Source organism: Candoia aspera, chromosome 1 (assembly GCF_035149785.1).
Source record: "Candoia aspera isolate rCanAsp1 chromosome 1, rCanAsp1.hap2, whole genome shotgun sequence".
Taxonomy (NCBI): Eukaryota; Metazoa; Chordata; class Lepidosauria; order Squamata; family Boidae; genus Candoia; species Candoia aspera.
The window spans coordinates 129672511-129690788 of NC_086153.1; the positions used below are offsets into that span (position 1 = coordinate 129672511).

Below are 18278 nucleotides of genomic sequence, written 5' to 3' on the forward strand. Positions count from 1 at the left end.
TTGGGCGTCAGTGAACTAAAAAGGACTGGAATGGGCCACTTCACATCAAATGACCACCAGATCTACTACTGTGGACAAGAGGACCACAGAAGAAATGGAGTAGCCTTCATAATTAATAGTAAAGTGGCTAAAGCAATGCTTGGATACAATCCAAAAAACGATAGAATGATCTCAATTCGAATTCAGGGCAAGCCATCTAACATCACAGTGATCCAAATATACGCCCCAAACACAGATGGTGAAGAAGCTGAAGTAGAGCAGTTCTATGAGGATCTGCAGCACCTACTGGACAACACACCTAAAAGATGTTATTTTCATCACGGGAGACTGGAATGCTAAGGTGGGCAGTCAAATGACACCTGGAATTACAAGTAAGCATGGCCTGGGAGAACAAAATGAAGCAGGACATAGGCTGATAGCATTTTGCCAAGACAACTCACTCTGCATAACAAACACTCTCTTCCAACAACCTAAGAGACGGCTTTATACATGGACTTCACCACATGGACAACACCGAAATCAGATTGACTACATCCTTTGCAGGTGTTGGCGGACATCTATACAGTCGGTAAAAACAAGACCTGGAGCTGACTGTAGTTCAGATCACGAACTTCTTCTTGCACAATTTAGGATCAGACTAAAGAGATTAGGGAAGACCCACAGATCAGCTAGATATGAGCTCACTAATATTCCTCAGGAATATGCAGTGGAGGTGAAGAATAGTTTTAAGGGACTGGACTTAGTAGATAGGGTCCCGGAAGAACTATGGACAGAAGTTCGCAACATTGTTCAGGAGGCGGCAACAAAATACATCCCAAAGAAAGAGAAAACCAAGAAGGCAAAATGGCTGTCTGCTGAGACACTAGAAGTAGCCCAAGAAAGAAGAAAAGCAAAAGGCAACAGTGATAGGGGGAGATATGCCCAATTAAATGCAAAATTCCAGAGGTTAGCCAGAAGAGATAAGGAATTATTTTTAAACAAGCAATGTGTGGAAGTGGAAGAAGACAATAGAAAAGGAAGGACAAGAGACCTCTTCCAGAAAATTAGAAACATTGGAGGTAAATTCCAGGCAAAAATGGGTATGATCAAAAACAAAGATGGCAAGGACCTAACAGAAGAAGAAGAGATCAAGAAAAGGTGGCAAGAATATACGGAAGACCTGTATAGGAAGGATAACAATATCGGGGATAGCTTTGACAGTGTGGTCAGTGAGCTAGAGCCAGACATCCTGAAGAGTGAGCTTGAATGGGCCTTAAGAAGCATTGCTAATAACAAGGCAGCAGGAGATGGCAGCATCCCAGCTGAACTGTTCAAAATCTTGCAAGATGATACTGTCAAGGTAATGCATGCTATATGCCAGCAAATTTGGAAAACACAAGAATGGCCATCAGACTGGAAAAACATCAACTTATATCCCCATACCAAAAAAGGGAAACACTAAAGAATGTTCAAACTATTGAACAGTGGCACTCATTTCACATGCCAGTAAGGTAATGCTCAAGATCCTGCAAGGTAGACTTCAGCAATTCATGGAGTGAGAATTGCCAGATGTAGAAGCTGGGTTTAGAAAAGGCAGAGGAACTAGGGACCAAATTGCCAATATCTGATGGATAATGGAAAAAGCCAGGGAGTTTCAGAAAAACATCTATTTCTGTTTTATTGACTATTTTAAAGCCTTTGACTGTGTGGACCATAACAAACTGTGGCAAGTTCTTAGTGGTATGGGGATACCAAGTCATCTTGTATGCCTCCTGAAGAATCTGTATAACGACCAAGTAGCAACAGTAAGAACAGACCATGGAACAACGGACTGGTTTAAGATTGGGAAAGGAGTACGGCAGGGCTGTATACTCTCACCCTACCTATTCAACTTGTACGCAGAACACATCATGCGACATGCTGGGCTTGAGGGATCCAAGGCTGGAGTTAAAATCGCTGGAAGAAACATTAACAATCTCAGATATGCAGATGATACCACTTTGATGGCTGAAAATGAAGAGGAACTGAGGAGCCTTATGATAAAGGTGAAAGAAGAAAGTGCAAAAGCTGGCTTGCAGCTAAACCTCAAAAAACCCAAGATTATGGCAACCAGCTTGATTGATAACTGGCAAATAGAGGGAGAAAATGCAGAAGCAGTGAAAGACTTTGTATTTCTAGGTGCGAAGATTACTGCGGATGCTGACTGCAGTCAGGAAATCAGAAGACGTTTAATCCTTGGGAGAAGAGCAATGACAAATCTCGATAAAATAGTTAAGACATCACATTGACAACAAAGGTCCGCATAGTTAAAGCAATGGTGTTCCCCGTAGTAACATATGGCTGCGAGAGCTGGACCATAAGGAAGGCTGAGAGAAGGAAGATAGATGCTTTTGAACTGTGGTGTTGGAGGAAAATTCTGAGAGTGCCTTGGACTGCAAGATCAAACCAGTTCATACTCCAGGAAATAAAGCCAGACTGCTCACTAGAAGGAATATTAAAGGCAAAACTGAAATACTTTGGCCACATAATGAGAAGACAGGACACCCTGGAGAAGATGATGATGCTAGGGAGAGTGGAGGGCAAAAGGAAGAGGGGCCGACAAAGGGCAAGGTGGACGGATGATATTCTAGAGGTGACGGACTCGTCCCTGGGGGAGCTGGGGGTGTTGTTGACCGACAGGAAGGTCTGGCATGGGCTGGTCCATGAAGTCATGAAGAGTCGGAAGCGACTTAACAAATAAACAACAACAACAACACCTAGCATGTTAGTATACTTTCAGGCTTTAAGGGCGCATAAACCAACAGCCAACTCTTAGTACTGGCTCAAGGTAAAACAGCTAAACATAAAAAGGCTAGGTACACGAATGCAATTTCCCCTTTCTAGTGACCTGACTCATGCAGATTTTATGTCTTCATTTCTTATACAACAAGAAGTTCTACTGAAGCAACATTTTAACTATTTATTTCCCTGATTTATATACAAGTCCTGCTGCTGTATCACTGAAATCTTGTATTTTGACTGCAGTTAGCAGAAGATATGGATGCTGGTGTAAGATTGTGAAGTTAACATCATTGTTAAAAATCCTGTTCACACAATGTGCACCCTTGCCATACATTCACACTTATGAATATACTGCCATAGATCAGCTCTTCATTCATCTCAGCACTCATTCTGCTAAATCAACACAGTGGAAGGCAGACATTCCCAAACAACCATTCACAACTGCTCTGTTGAACGTCTCCCTTGTGTTTAGCTTTGGAACAGTGAACTTGGTAGAGACATTAAAAACAAGCAACCAAAAAACCCACTTCTTTGTGGTAGCGGCTAAACAAAGTAAGTTCCTACGTATTACCCCCTTTCTAATTTCCAAGGTAAGAAAATGCTACAATTGGGCTTTCTGTTTCATTCTTGTCAACTCTTCAAAATATCTGTTTATAAATCCTCCCTGAGGAATTTCAAAGGTGTTAAATCAGGAGGGTAATCTGTATGGTATTAACAGTGCAAATTTGTTTGAAAGGATATGCTCGCAATCTTCCCCTAAAACTGGACACATTCTCAAGAAACTTTCTGGCAGTCAATCACATATCTAAAATTCTGTGAATCTTTCACAGACCCAAACCTTAATGTTTAGCTGTTTCACCATCCCCAGGTTCTCCACTAATCAGGAAAAATGCCTTATCTTACTTCCAAGTAAACAGGCATATTGCTTTCATAAACAATACTTTTCCCAAGAAGGAACTGGCATAACGTCCTTATCCCAAAACAACTTCATCAGCTTCAAAATGGAGACACAAATAATGAATGAAGATGAAGAGGTACTGACAGGTTGAAAATAAATATGTAATGATAAAAAAGAAAAACTTTTTTAAAAATAACGGAATATTAAGTTTTAAATTATTTACTTCAATAAGCAGATGAGTTTAGTTGCAAAGCTATAGGAAGTATCTGTTCTTACCTGAGGTATTTCAGCCAACTGGTTTCCATCTAACCAGAGGTCTTTAAGATTATAAAGTGCACCTATAGTTCCTGGCTGCAATGTATAAAAGAAAGGATGCAAGGATTAGCATGAAACAGTATAGCACAATAACCCATAAAGGAACCCAACTTGATTTTATCTCAGTCAAGCATCCTAAGTAGCCAATTTTTTCTGAAAGTAAATAAAGTTAAGCACAAACACTATTATTCCCTGTTAGCTATTCTTGGTGCCATTATTAGATCAGGGACAGGCAACATGACGACCTTTTGGAATACAGAGTTATACTCCTGACTGTTGGCCTAACTAACTTGAGGTAGGCAATTGTACAGATCCTTCCATTCTGCTGGCAGTTCAAAACTTCAAGGAGGTGAAGAAATGGTACACCTCAGCCTACTACAGTTTCTTCACTGCTGGGTCAACTTTTGATAACTTCACTCATACTAAGTCTTCTTTCTATCAGAGAAAGGAAGCTGTTTTCCATAACTACAAGGTATTTAGCCCGAACTGTGGACAGAATCCTAGTCCTTTTGCTGCTGATTTTATTTTTGCATACATAACTTAGTTACCTTAGTCTATAAGAGCAAAGGAAGTGTGTGGCTAACCAGTGATGAGAAGGCGTGCTGAGCTCCCTACCCTTCCCCTGACCCAGCTGACCTACTGTAACATAGCCAGTTTACCTTACTAAATATTTTATCAAACAGTAAGGTAATTTAAGCAGGATGTTAAGGACGGAGACTCTGCACAAGGGAAAGGGGATCAAAGCTTATTTTGAAGACCCAAAGGAGGTTGAGGAGGCACCCCTTCCCAGCAACAAAGCAGCAGCAATGGAGGAAGAAAGCTTGCCCACAGACATGGGCAGACATCTGATATGGATGTAATTGGGAAACTAATAAAACAACTTAAAAAAGAACTGAAGACAGAATGGGATAAACATGCTGTGGGAGTAACTAAAGACTTGGCAGGTATGTCTGAGCAAATGAATAAACAGTTTAAGGAAATGTCACAGCAAATAGCAGATATAGCTTAGGGAGCCAGCAAAGCTTATGATGTGACTACAAGTAATACTCGAGAGATAAGCAAGGCTCAAAAGAGTATTTCTAAAATAAAGACTGAGTTGGCAGATTTACAGGATCATAACAGGAGAAATAATTTAAGGATCAAAGGAGTGTCAGAGAAAACCGGAGCAACTGATTTGACTACTTATCTCATTTCGAAAATTAGTGACCTGAACTCTAATTTGAACCTAAAGGATAAAGATATTGAACCGGGTTTACTCTCCCAGGAACACACAGAACCCCAGAGACATTTTGGTCAGAGTTGTAAATTCAAAGATAAAAGATAAAATTACAAGAAAATCACATAAACTGGAAGAGATTAAATGGGACAGTGAGAGAATATCCTTCTTCCAAGACGTTGCAGCGAAGAAAGTAAATTAAACCACTGACAGAAAAATGTATGCAGGATGAGATTCATTACAAGTGGGGATTTCCTTTCAAGTTAATTTTTTTTATGTCACAAGGAAGAAAAGTTATTTATTTCCTATTCAGGATGCTATAGTCATGCAGAAGACTGTACACATGGAGACAGAACACTTAAAATGCTATCTTTGAAGTCGTATGGAAAGTTCTTTTTACAGATTTGATTAAGAACAAAATATCTTCTTAACTGAAAAGACACCTATTTTCCTTCATTTTCTCATCTTCTGAAAGTAAACTGCATCCTTCTCTTACAGTTTTTTTTGCAGGGGTCAGAGAAGTGATTTTGGGTCTCCCATACTGCCACCTTCAAGTGCTTCAACTGAATGAGATGTTCTATATTGACTGACGATACAAATTACAAAGATTATATGTAAACACCGTTCACTTCTCTTAAGAAATCAGGCATAACTTTCACATTAACTATAACTCATTCTCTTCCCCACTATGAAATGTTCTGAGATACACACACACACAGATCTACATACACAAACACACACACGGAGCCTTCAGTACAAGAAGATTACATACAGACTGTACATATTTGCAGAAGGAGCATCAATATTCTCTCTATGCATCTTTAAACTTTAAGTAAAAAAAGTAGTATGGCTAGATACAACCAGTTTAATTTTTAAAAAATTACATTGTTGGATTTTTTTATTCTTTTGCTAGGATCTATGGAGAATTATGGATACATTGTTCCTGCAACCTAAGGAAGAAGAGGCTTTTACTTCAGAAGCTTGCAGGGCCCAGAAGGACTTGGGAAAACTACAGAAGTGGAAGAAGAGTTGGGTGTCACTTATTTTCCTTTTCAGTTCTTTTGGTTTTTACACTGAATTTTCAAAGCTGCAGGGTAAATCGAACTACTGTTATTAGAAACCTAACCTCAGCATATATTTAGGTGCCATGTACATTTTGTGGATATTAAATAACAGCCTATATTCTTTTTCATTCTTTTACATGCTGACTTCCAGTGGTACAGTGGTGGGAGGGAATGAGCAAGCTGAATGCCTAGATTTTTCTTAAAAAATCATCTGTTCCTTAGGTGTTCCTTTTTTAAAATGTTCATTTATATGTTTTTATTTATTTATAGCACTGCTCATTAACCAGCTTGAAGATCTTGGTGGACAGATAAGACACTTAGCAATATTAGATGACTGTATACATTGGATTGTAAAATATTTGCATTTGCTTTCTTTTTAAAGATGGCCTATATTGTGCTATGTCAATGTAAGGTAAAGATCTAAGCAAACAGCAGCACTATCTCAGGCTATATGGCATCAAAATTATAGCAGTAAGAACTTCAAGAAAAATAATTTAAAAGGTAAAGTCTCATTTGAGTCAAACTTGACTTTTGATGACCTCATGAAAATGTCTATGTAATTTTCTTGGCAGCAATACAGACGCAGTTTATTATTACATTCTTCCAAAGTGTTTTCTGACTTCTGACTTTTCCAGTCTAGCTTACAACTCTGATATTACCCTCAAGGTCTCCTTCAAATATTAACCAGGCCTGACCCTGTTTAGTATCCATAAACATTTGCAAGAGGAATTTTTCTTCTACATGCTTCCTTTTCTCTTGCCGCTGAAGATAACTAGAAATAAAAATTTAAAAGTGCATGTGGTTTGAAGATTATTTTGAAGTGAAGAAAAGTATCACATGGCGCAACACCCAGCAACCTTGGCTGATCTAGACTAGGAAGTTAAAAAAAACAAAAACCAATTCAAAAGACCACAGTGACAAACCACTTCTATAACATTGCCCCTCCCAAAAAAACCCAAACCCCTATATGGTTACTTCTATGTACAGTTTTAACCAGAAATCAAGCACAAGTCAAAGGAACCTTTTGCAAGTGTTCCTAAACAGAAAGAGGGAAATATAGTACTGGACAACAGAAACTGAGCAAATATGGGAAAGGTCTTTTCAAAAATGTTACTGAGTGGGTCTTCCAGTATTCAATTCAACACACAAGCAACAATGACCCTTCCTTCCAGTCTCCTAGTTTTGTTGGTGAAATAAGCAAAACCTCCATCATTGGGTTTATTGTGTAACTGTAGAACAAGACTCACCACCACAAACAAGTGATTCCAACTGCTTCAGTCTAAGCTGAAATCATCATAGTGGAAGCATACATGGGTACAGGAATGCTCCCTGCTGCAACCACATCATAAGAATGCAGACTATCTCTTTACCCACATCACTTGTGCGAATTGGGGGGGTGGGGGTGGGCATCTCACTGTTCTTCCTACTTGGATTGAACATGGAAAGTTATTGCCTGAACAGGAGCAAAGGGTTGACTTCATAAAGGGTGAAACTACATAAAGAGCATTTACAAGTTATTTTCACCAAAAGGATATTTTAGTAAAATAAGTAACTTATTCTTCCAGTGTTTCCACATATTTGTGTCAATTACAACCTATTCGTATAGAAAAAGTTTCAAAACAGAAAAGGCAGTGTTAATTGTATATTATTTCCACCTAGGTTTATCCTTTTTTCTTTTCCAAAGAAAGTAAAGAATCACACAGGAGAAAAAAAAATACATAAAAGAATCTCAGAAAAATTGTTCCAGAGTATAATTTTAAATAAACACATGCATCTGGATGCAAAACAAGATGTAAAATGTATGTGCTTTCAGAATTCCAATCATAGAATTATTCCATTCTGTGAGATAAAAGAGAAAAAGAAATAGGATATGTAGAAGCTTTCTTCTCAGTTTAGGAAACATGTCTCAAGGAGTTTAGCGACTCCCCCAAAGACATTAGTTGCTCCAGAGACAGAGACAGAATGCAATTGTCTTTCCCACAAGGAAGGGATGGCTCTTTGGAAGCCCCATTCTGCAAAGGTTTACTATTCATAAAAGCTGCTGACTCATGGCCTAGTGAGTCAGAGCTCTTACCCAGTCCAAAGAGCAGCAGAAAGAGCTACGCCCATGCGATCCAGGTGGATCTACATTCCAAGGAAGTTTTCACTGTCCTCCCTCAGGAGGTTCCTTATTCTCTTCTGCAGTCTGTCTTTCAGCCAGCCCTTCTAGCACAGTAACCCCAAATCAACTGTTGAGCACATTAAATACATAGCATGTAACACCCTTGGGCTGGTCCATGAAGTCACGAAGAGTCGGAAGCGACTAAATGAATAAACAACAACACAAAAAAACAAAAACCCTTTATGTTTTTTTCTTAAGTCAAAAGCAAGCATGCCAAAAGGACCTGAACATCAAGTGAAAAAGTGAGATTTAATCTTTCCCTTCAACACAGGGATGTGTTCTGTGTGTCAATAGAAATCATTTTTACCACTGGCACTAATGGGACTGTTTTTCCTTTAATTCTCTCCAGGTGCCACACAAGGGAAGGGCATGATTGTATCTGTAGGCAGAAGGAATAATCCCTATCTGTTGCAGTCCCAATCTAGATCAAAATCCTTAGCCTTTCCTTTTGAATTAAAAAAGAAAAAAGGAACAGTAACAAAAATATACACATAGAAAGCTACTGTACATGCTGTAACTTAACATAGTAAAGGTATCCAAGAAACAGATATTTTGAAGAACTGCTAGAAAAAAAAATTACATACAATCAAGTCAACTCAGCAGCCCATCTTTTATATGTTACAATTTAGGAAGTTGTGTACTGAAATTTCAACATGTGCAGTGCTTACCAAATTATAAAGTTCATTACTCCCTAAATCTAGTTCTTCTAGTCTCTGCAGCTGGGCAACTGACCTGGAAAATCAGGAACAATATAGTTTTTTAAAAAATAATAAAAACGCATACAGTTTAGCATTAGTATTAGAGTAGGACATTCTTAGTATGATTTATCCTGATATTAAAACAACTGGTGTTAATAAAGACATTGATCGATTGAGTGCCATCAAGTAGATTCTTTAGCCACTTGAACTTTATTTTTTACTCTTATTTATATTATTTATTACTGTAATTTTATATTGTATATTTTATTTATTGTATGATTGTTGTTTTAATTAATTATTGTAAACCACCCAGAGTCCCTCAGTGGGAGGAGATGGGTGGGGACAAATTGGATGGATCGATAAAGGAAGGAAGGAAGGAAGGAAGGAAGGAAGGAAGGAAGGAAGGAAGGAAGGAAGGAAGGAAGGAAGTCATTTTCGACTCCTAGAAACCACATAGATTTTCTCCATGATGAAATAAAGAAATTACTTTATTACAGTAACGTCTACTTTCTGCTAGAAGATTTATTCTTCTCTCCTATTTGATTCTCAAGTCATGTTGTGCATGCAAACAAACAAACAAACAAAAAATACTTACTCAGGTAAATATGTTAATAAATTCTCCCTTAATTCCAGTGATGCCAGGTTATAGAGGCTAAAGAGACAGAATAAATATAGTTAACACTTTATGATATTAAAAAGTGTGTCAAAAGACATAAAGTACACTCTGTAAATAGAACATTTCAAGCATTTCCTTAAAGTCTAAGTCAGTATATTTCCTAAGCTGACTTTTGCATAAGTTTAAATCTAAATCAGACAGTATTTCTGACCAGGTAAGCCAAACAGCAGGAAGCAGAGCTGGTGGGACCAACATGCTCAGATATACCAGCTTTTTAGATGGCAGAAGGTGGCACCCCACCTTGTGCTTCTGGGCTGTCACATTACGGCCCTATGGGTTAGACCAGACCAACAAACTCCATGTAGGCATAAAACTACTTTTATAAAGATTGGCTTAAGAACAGAATCTTGCAAGTCTGACTGTGCTTCCCCTCTCCCTCTTTTAATTAATGTGAATTGGGGTGGGGGTGCCTGTCTGAGACGTTTTCATAACCCTCCTCCTCATTTGGGTTTAAGCAGTATTCACCTACTTGTTGCCTAGGTAACAGATCTCCCCTCTTTCTGTCAGGGTCATTCTCTTTACTCTCTACAGATCACTGGGTGCTCTTGGCTATGCCACTGTGCTTTCATCCTTCAAAGTGCCCTATCTGCCATGAAAGAGGCCAAATCACTACCCACCTCAGAAGTGCACTGTCTTCCTTTATACAAAAAAATTGGTAAAATTACCTAAGTCAAGTTTTATGCATCCCAGGGAGCATGGGTAAAAGAAGGTTGTGATCCATGCAAGAAAGCAGAAGGTTCAAGTCCCATCACTCTCAAAGCAGTAAATAATGAAAGAGATTAATCTGTCTGTTAACTGAGAGAATAGCTAAAATCTGGGGAATTTTGAATATATTCTATAAATCAGAACCCTGCACAGAACCCTCAAATCCCAGACCTCGGGGTTGAGGAAAATACATACCACCCGTAGGGGTGAAAAGGGAATTTATTTATATATGTGGTTGTGTGTACATATATATATATAACTTATTATCAAATATATTTCATATAAATTTTGTGGTGTTTACAGTGGGCACCAAATAATAATATACATGCATAATAAAAAAGGGAGTAAGATAAATCATATGCTTGCATTACCTAATAGTTACAAGGAAGTATAAACTATTTTTCCTCAATAGTAAGGAAAGTATAAATTCACTGTAATCTGAATGTAATTTTATTTATGAGCTTGATCATTAAGATGTAAGGGATTATTCACTGAAGGATCAATTGAAAAGCATCTCCATCTATTCATAGTATTCCATAATGGAGTTCTCACTGTAAATGACCTTATATGGGTAAGTTTTTCATTGTCACCCCTTCATAATAAAAGCCTATAATCACCATAGTAACATTTTCCCTTTCTGGGCTTTATTTAGGACTAAATGGAACACGAAGAATTGGGTATTTTCCCAATGCTATAATCTGCTTTAATCCTTCAATTTCCCAGAACAAAATAAAAATAGCGATATATCCATATTTTCTAAATCATAGCTGTCTTTGCCTTACTCAGTAATGGATTCCAGAAAAAATGCCACAGTCATTTGTAAAAAGCTCTAGAGAACTTAAAGAGCAGCAATATGTTAGAGCCAAGTTGTCAGATCACAAAATTTTGCCTCAGTTGGTAGGTATGAAAATGTACCCAGAGGAAAAATTGCTACTATTACAGTTAGAGAAGTATAAAATGAAAGAAAGGTGAGTTTATCTGTCACAATGCATGTGTTAGAGCTCTTGACTAAGTATTAAGTATCGCTTTGGCGAGATGGGCACTGAAGAAATGTGAGGAATAAATAAAATAAAATAAATTAACAAATGTACTAGTTTCTTAATATGCAAATTTGAATCCTAAAATTTTAACATTGTAATTCCAACTTGCTAATAAAATCTAATTCAGCAGTTTCGGTCTACAATCTCCCTTTGGAGCTGTTACCATTTAGAATGCCAAATTGTTTAGACCTGTCATTTCCTGAACTATTGCCCGTTGATGTTATTTCTACTAACACATGGTTGCCATACTGCAGCTATCTGCATTGTTACCAAAAAAAACCCGGCAGGATGGTATGTGACATCTTCCCCTTGTCTTCCTCCAACTCCACCCTTCTTAGTCCAAATGGACATTTAATAGTTGGGTAGGGAATACTCTTATGTCATCTGGTAATATCAACTGTAGAAAACACAGTGGTGAGAATTCAGGTTGCTATGCTGACACAACTCTCTGGGTCCATCTGCAACACTCTTAGCAGACCTACTTTCTTACTTACCAAATACAATAATTCATAGGGTTCTGGATATGAAATTCTTTTTCTTATAGAACCTCCAAGCATCCAGATATATGGGATCTCATTAACCATCATCAGCAGAACTACTGATGATTGATTATGCCATAGAATTATGGATTTATAACACTGGCTTATTCCAGAAATGTATCAGGTCAAAAATAAGACCAACGTATGTGCACATTTTGAATACTATCATGGAAAAAGAGTTTTTCAGCCAAATTTCAGAAACTATATGTTTTAGGAATGTTTAAATATTCCATGCAAGATAATAGCCAAATCAACACAAGAGAAGATGCAGTTTCTTAAATAATTAAGATTGTTGCTTTCTTCCTTCACTTTTCCAGATGTCACTCCTGGTTGAAGTATAGGACTATTAGAAGCCTATGGGAATACATTCCAAAACATGCCCTTTTCAGAGCCAGCATCTTGTCTCAGTTTTAAATTGGAGCCATGCTTAAATATGGCAGTTTTTTATTCACATGTGAATTTCTAAAGTAATTTTGGTTATGCATTAATGCAGTTAACCAGTAATTATGTATGTTATGTATACATCTAATTGAACAGCCATTTCCATGTTCTACCAGTTGCAAAATACAGTTTGGTCTCTCAGCATTCCAAAAATAGATTACAGTTAAGCAATAAAATAAATATATTAAATCACAAATCAGATCTCACACTAATATCCATAGCAGAAGATGGATGTGCTTATAGGCCATTTCAGGAATTCTAAAAATGTGTTCTCTCTATTCATGCAGAAGGAATGGTTTGCTTTTGGTTTATCACCTTGTATATGTAGAAGGGAATTCAACAGAAGCTCCCTGTGATTTAGAACCCTAAAAACTAGACTTCTAAGTTACATGAAAAGCATCTAGAAGGGGGAAAAAAATCCGTGCTGCAGACATTTGCCCTCTACATCTGGAACAGAGATGATGATAGAGGAATAAAATTAGCACATTTATCCCAGTTCTGCTTCCTTCCAGATCAAGACTCTGTCACTCTAGAAAATTCTTGTTTGGCTATATATGATCAGACAGTATTTCTTGAAACAAGAATGCAGAAAGCATACCACAGTCCAATGGAGTTCTTTATATTAACAGCAATTTTATACTATAGAATGCAGGAGAAACGGGATCTCTAATTTATATGAGAGATGAACTTGACCATCACTGCAATTTTTGGGATGCTGCAGAAGCATGCCTGCAGACCACCTTTATTCAAACATCAACAGTACTTTTATTGATTATTGGAGAAGACCACCAAAACACAGCCAACAACTTTATTTATCCCAGCTGTGGTTAGAATCAACGTGGCAAGAGGTTGTAAACAGCAGGATATGCAAATTAAAAGATAGTTCCCAATGGTCTAGGGGACCGTACTTGTGGAAATGTGATAGAGTAAGCTAAGTAGAGAAATAGTAAAGGAATTATTTTTGGTAAAAACAAACAAGGTAAGAAAGTGAAGGGATGAAGAACAGTTTTATTTATTGCAGACGAACAAAACTACAGCTCTATGTAAGTCTAGGCATTAATTCAGGATCTAAATAGAGCCATATTTTGTTTTAAAAATCAGCTTAATGTGGTTCAGAGCAACTGGAAAAGATGCAAATGTTTTAATTGTACTGCTTTAATATATAATTACTGCCTTGGTAGATTTCCAGGCATATAGCCAAGACAAGCCACCACAAAAGCAAACCAAATCTCAACTTCTAACTTTGCCACTTTTAACATCTTGAAATCTGATTATACAAGCAGTTTCAACATGCCAAAGATTAGGGAGGGGGGTGACAAGGATCTTTCCCACTTAATTTTAATCCAATCTTCTCTGTAAATGTATCGGAACTATAGCTATAGACCTAAATATTACATATGAAATGTATTTTGAGTACATGCCACAAAGAATTTTCTTTTCTTGCCATCTTCTGCCTTTTTAGGACTGAGTACTATACATCTGTCTTCAGCTATAAATTGTATTTCCCCATGAATGTATTTCAAACATAATTTTATGCCTGATAATTACCAACCAAAAAGTTGTCACATAAACTTCCATAAATAATGACATACACAGGCAACAGCAAGCGATAACAATATTACAAAGTAAACTTTAAAAAAGGAGGGAAAATACTTTTTTCAAACTGAGATTTAGTATCAAAATTCTTGAGCTGGTACGTGGGCTTAACAGCTTGCATATTATAAAAAAAGAAAACATTTAGAAAAGAGGAAAGCAAGTGTGGGTTTTTTTCAAGTATGATTTTATATTCTTTTCTTCTCACCTATGGAGAAAGTCTAATTTTATAGCAGTACATCCTGTTCAATAATTTCCAGGCTCCATTTCAATAAAGATGAAAAAAAAATTATCTTGACTTTTCAAAAAGTATCATTTTTATTTCTGAAGATATTGTATAGATTAAAAATGGTAGCTAACTATATTTAGCACTTTTAATATGCAGGTCCTCATTTCTATTCTAGTCAAAATATGGTTTAACCTCAAACAAATCCCCACCAGCAATTATATATTAAAATGCTTAGAAAAATATACTAATTCCATCCTCCAGGATTTTTATTTTTATTTGAAAACCAAAGTCTATCAACTTGAACTAGAAACAACCTTGTGGCTGAAAAGGTATTTACACCAAATGCAAGTGGACCTCATTATGCACTAAGTTATCTGCATATCTGCACATCATGTATCCAAGAAACAGTTTCATATGTCCACAGGTTTTGGCATGCCATTTTGATCTCTCCACCGTTTTATGCATTAGTGTTTATTCATTCACCCACCCCCAATTTCACAGAAATCCTAGTGATCTGTAGCATTCTTACTTTGTAGGTTATCCTCTTCCTTCAGTGGTGAAAATGAGACATACATGAGAGTGGGAAAGAGGAAGATCTGAGATAGCCAAGATACAGTATTTTTATTTTTGCTTTTTCCTTCTATTTTTTATCATTCTCTGGCACTCAGAACTTAACTGCCAACCTCATTCATTGGACTAGGCAGCATAAAAATGATTTACTAAACAAACAAACAAATAAATAAATAATGCATTCCATAGGCTCACAGTCTCATTATCCATTGAAATATAACCCCTGCAACTAGCAAATACCACCCGTACATTTGAGATATTAGAGTTCAGAAATTCTAACACAGAACAGTAAATCTGACAGCAAAATTGAACAAAATCGTATTAGTCTAACATTACTGTTAAGAAATTCTAAGGTTCAGAGATATGCATTTAATAGACTGTCATATCAGAGATTATTTGTTTTTTTAATGAGTCAAGACATCTTTGGGAGTCTACTACAGATTTATTAATCATAATTTTAGTTCCATCTTGCTCCTTCCCCTCAAACTGGAACACTGAAGACACCGATTTCTGGCAGCACCCAGCATGATAGGGTTACTATATTCAGCTGAGATGCTTACCAACAATCTTGTATTTCCCCCTCCATGCTGGACTTTCAAACACTGAATTTAGTACTTTCAAAACTGCTCAAAAGATGTCAAATATTCTGCCCATAAGAAACAATCACAATTTGGAACGAGACCCTGCTTTTTCGTTTTTATCTCTCATAAGAGTAGATGCTACAAGAGTAAATGGATGGTAATTCATGCTGACTGCTGTGAGTCAGCTAACTTCAAACATATTGGCCAAAGGGATGACTTTTTTCAAACATAAAAAAGAGCTCTGCAAAATGTTAGAAAGAGGTGCTTCACAAAGAATGTTGTGCTATATTAGCCATACAGTATCTTCTGGAAGGCTTGCAGAGTTGCTTTGAAGACTGTCCTTGGTTGATACAACTTCTACTAGGACTACCACCAAATGAAACAGCTGTGCCTGCACATGCATCCAGACAGCCTTTGAAGCAGCCAAATATGCAGCTGTTCTAACATTATGAGGAAAAGAGATTTGCTTATAGTAACATACTTTGCAAAGTATCCATTTTGAATGCTATTCAGAGTCCTGTTAAAAATTTTCAAAAGGAAACAGCTGAAACAGCAAGGAAAAAATCTGTGACACAGCTATTTCTACCCTGCATCAGTAAACATGAACTCAGAGAAAAATGAGATCAAAATGATTTTAGTTAGCTTTAAAGTATATGAAGAATTGTAAGTTTATATTTTCATGCAAGACATCTGTTATCTGCATCATGTCATTTTGTCATTTCCCATTTTTCACTGTTTATGCTTATGTGTTTTTACATATTTTCATTAAATGGCAATACTCTTTCTACATATAAGCAACCCTCATACAAAATGAAAAGGACTCTATTCTGAAATAAAGTCCATGAGCGACACATTTCAAATTTCAAACATTAGATAAGGAAAATTAACTTACTTTCCGATATTTTCAGGTAATGCTTGAAGAGAGATGTCATTTACAGAGAGGCATGTTAGATTCTGTAGTTCAGGAAAGCTTTCAGGCAACCTATAGAGAAAAAGTACAACTTATCCCTGAGAATGGCGAAGGACAAATTCAATTCTCTGGAAAGAAATCCACCATTATTAATGTTTCAAGTTTATTTATTGGAAATAGTATATTCAGTTTTAGATGGCAGTTTACAAAGTAGGAGATATGAATAGAACTAACTAAAGCCATGTATCCACAGCAAGCATTACAGCTCTAAACTGTGTAGTAATAGAACATACTCCTAGAGACACAAATAGAACTAACTAAAGCCATTTATCTACAGGAAGCATTAAAGCTCTAAACTATGTACACATTAGACAATATGGAAAAATACGCTTAGTTTACCACAAATACTTGAGGATGCATGATTTAGAATTAACAGGTCTTTAGGAAGCTATTGTTGTCTCAAATATGTTGCTTCTTCTTTTCTTCCTTCATAAAATGGATTTTTTTTTCTTCTTACAACTATTTTTCTAAGGACAGTATAAGCAAGGATATTCTCTCTTACAAACAGGCAGCTTGGTTTGTAAGGCACTACACAGAACAAGTTGTTTTTAAAGCAAAACACTAGTTCAAATGACATACAGCAGAGCTATGGCACTGAATCCAAACAGGCCAGCAAATGTCAAACATTAAACATTTGTTGGTCTTGCATGTGATGTCGACGGTCATCATACACAGGAGCTCATTTTAAAACAGAGACTCCTGCAGATTAAATACCAACTTTCAGCCCAAGGATGAATAACCATTTGATGGCCAGCATTTACATTTAATTGGGGGGAGTGGGGGCAAGGGTAAGCCAAATAGGTTGGGCAATGATGCAAACTGCACTGGGCCACATCATGCATTAAAAACATTTTTTAAAGGTCTCAGGGAAAGAACTTTAGTTCAAGTGTGCTAAGCCTATTTTCAAATGTATATAACTATTTCACTGAGTGCTCCACCTAGAACATTGGGAAACAAGACCACTGGCTTTTGGTAACTACACCCTAAAACTGACAGTGTGATTGGAGTGGGGTTCAGGGACCATTTAAAAAAGGAATTGGTGGCCATAGATTGTCTGTATTGGTTATAACTTCTTATGAAACAATGAATTGCAATTGCTTTCTTTCCATATGAAATATTGTCTCCAGGGAGCTAATTTATCAGCCCTGTTCTACTCAGCAGGAAGCAATTAGCTGTTGGTAAGATGGACTGAATAGGAAATAACTTGACTATAACTTGACTGAGCTACACTGTTTGTCTCAATCAGAGGAAAACTTTTAATGAGTGGGAGGCAATATGGGAAGCACCATATTGAACCACCAGAGGTACAATGTCATCTGCCAGCCAATTTTCATTTCAGAGTTTGTTCTCCAGGACAAATAGCTAATATTCATCCTTCAAATCCATTCTCAACAGTTAAAGTCACATTTCAACTGATACGTTTCTTGGAAACTGCATGGCAAAAACAGTAATTAAACCCCTAGACATCTTACTGTCTTTTGCTCAGAACTGTCACTATATGCATGTACTAATCAGTTATTAAATAATAGTTCTGAGATTTCTGAGACATCTATTCACTTCCCTACAATGTCTGAGCCTCCCGAAGCATTTTTCTGGATTCCATACCACTCTCCAGTTCCAGCCAGCTACTGCAGGTTTCAGGCATCTGTTTGTAAATCATAGGTGTCCTCAGATCTGAGTAGCATGGCCCTTCTCCTTTTTTCTTTATTGCTATGCTTATCAATTTTGAGGTTATACTGATCCACTAGTGCTGTTGGCATAAATTCATACTTTCCTTTTGTTGATGAGTTCAGTATCAGAACAATTTTTTTTAATAAGTCTG

At 37.0% G+C, this 18278-nt stretch overlaps 1 protein-coding gene across 1 annotated transcript in view; it reads right to left on the minus strand.

The window, feature by feature from the left end:
- LRRC1 (leucine rich repeat containing 1) overlaps positions 1-18278 on the minus strand; it is a 79851-nt gene that overhangs the window by 27935 nt on the left and 33638 nt on the right. The window contains exons 4-7 of the mRNA XM_063313559.1: positions 16379-16468; positions 9708-9764; positions 9083-9146; positions 3935-4009 (exon numbers count right to left, since the gene is read on the minus strand). Of these exons, the coding sequence (XP_063169629.1) occupies positions 3935-4009; positions 9083-9146; positions 9708-9764; positions 16379-16468 (286 nt within the window). The remainder of the gene's footprint in view (positions 1-3934; positions 4010-9082; positions 9147-9707; positions 9765-16378; positions 16469-18278) is intronic.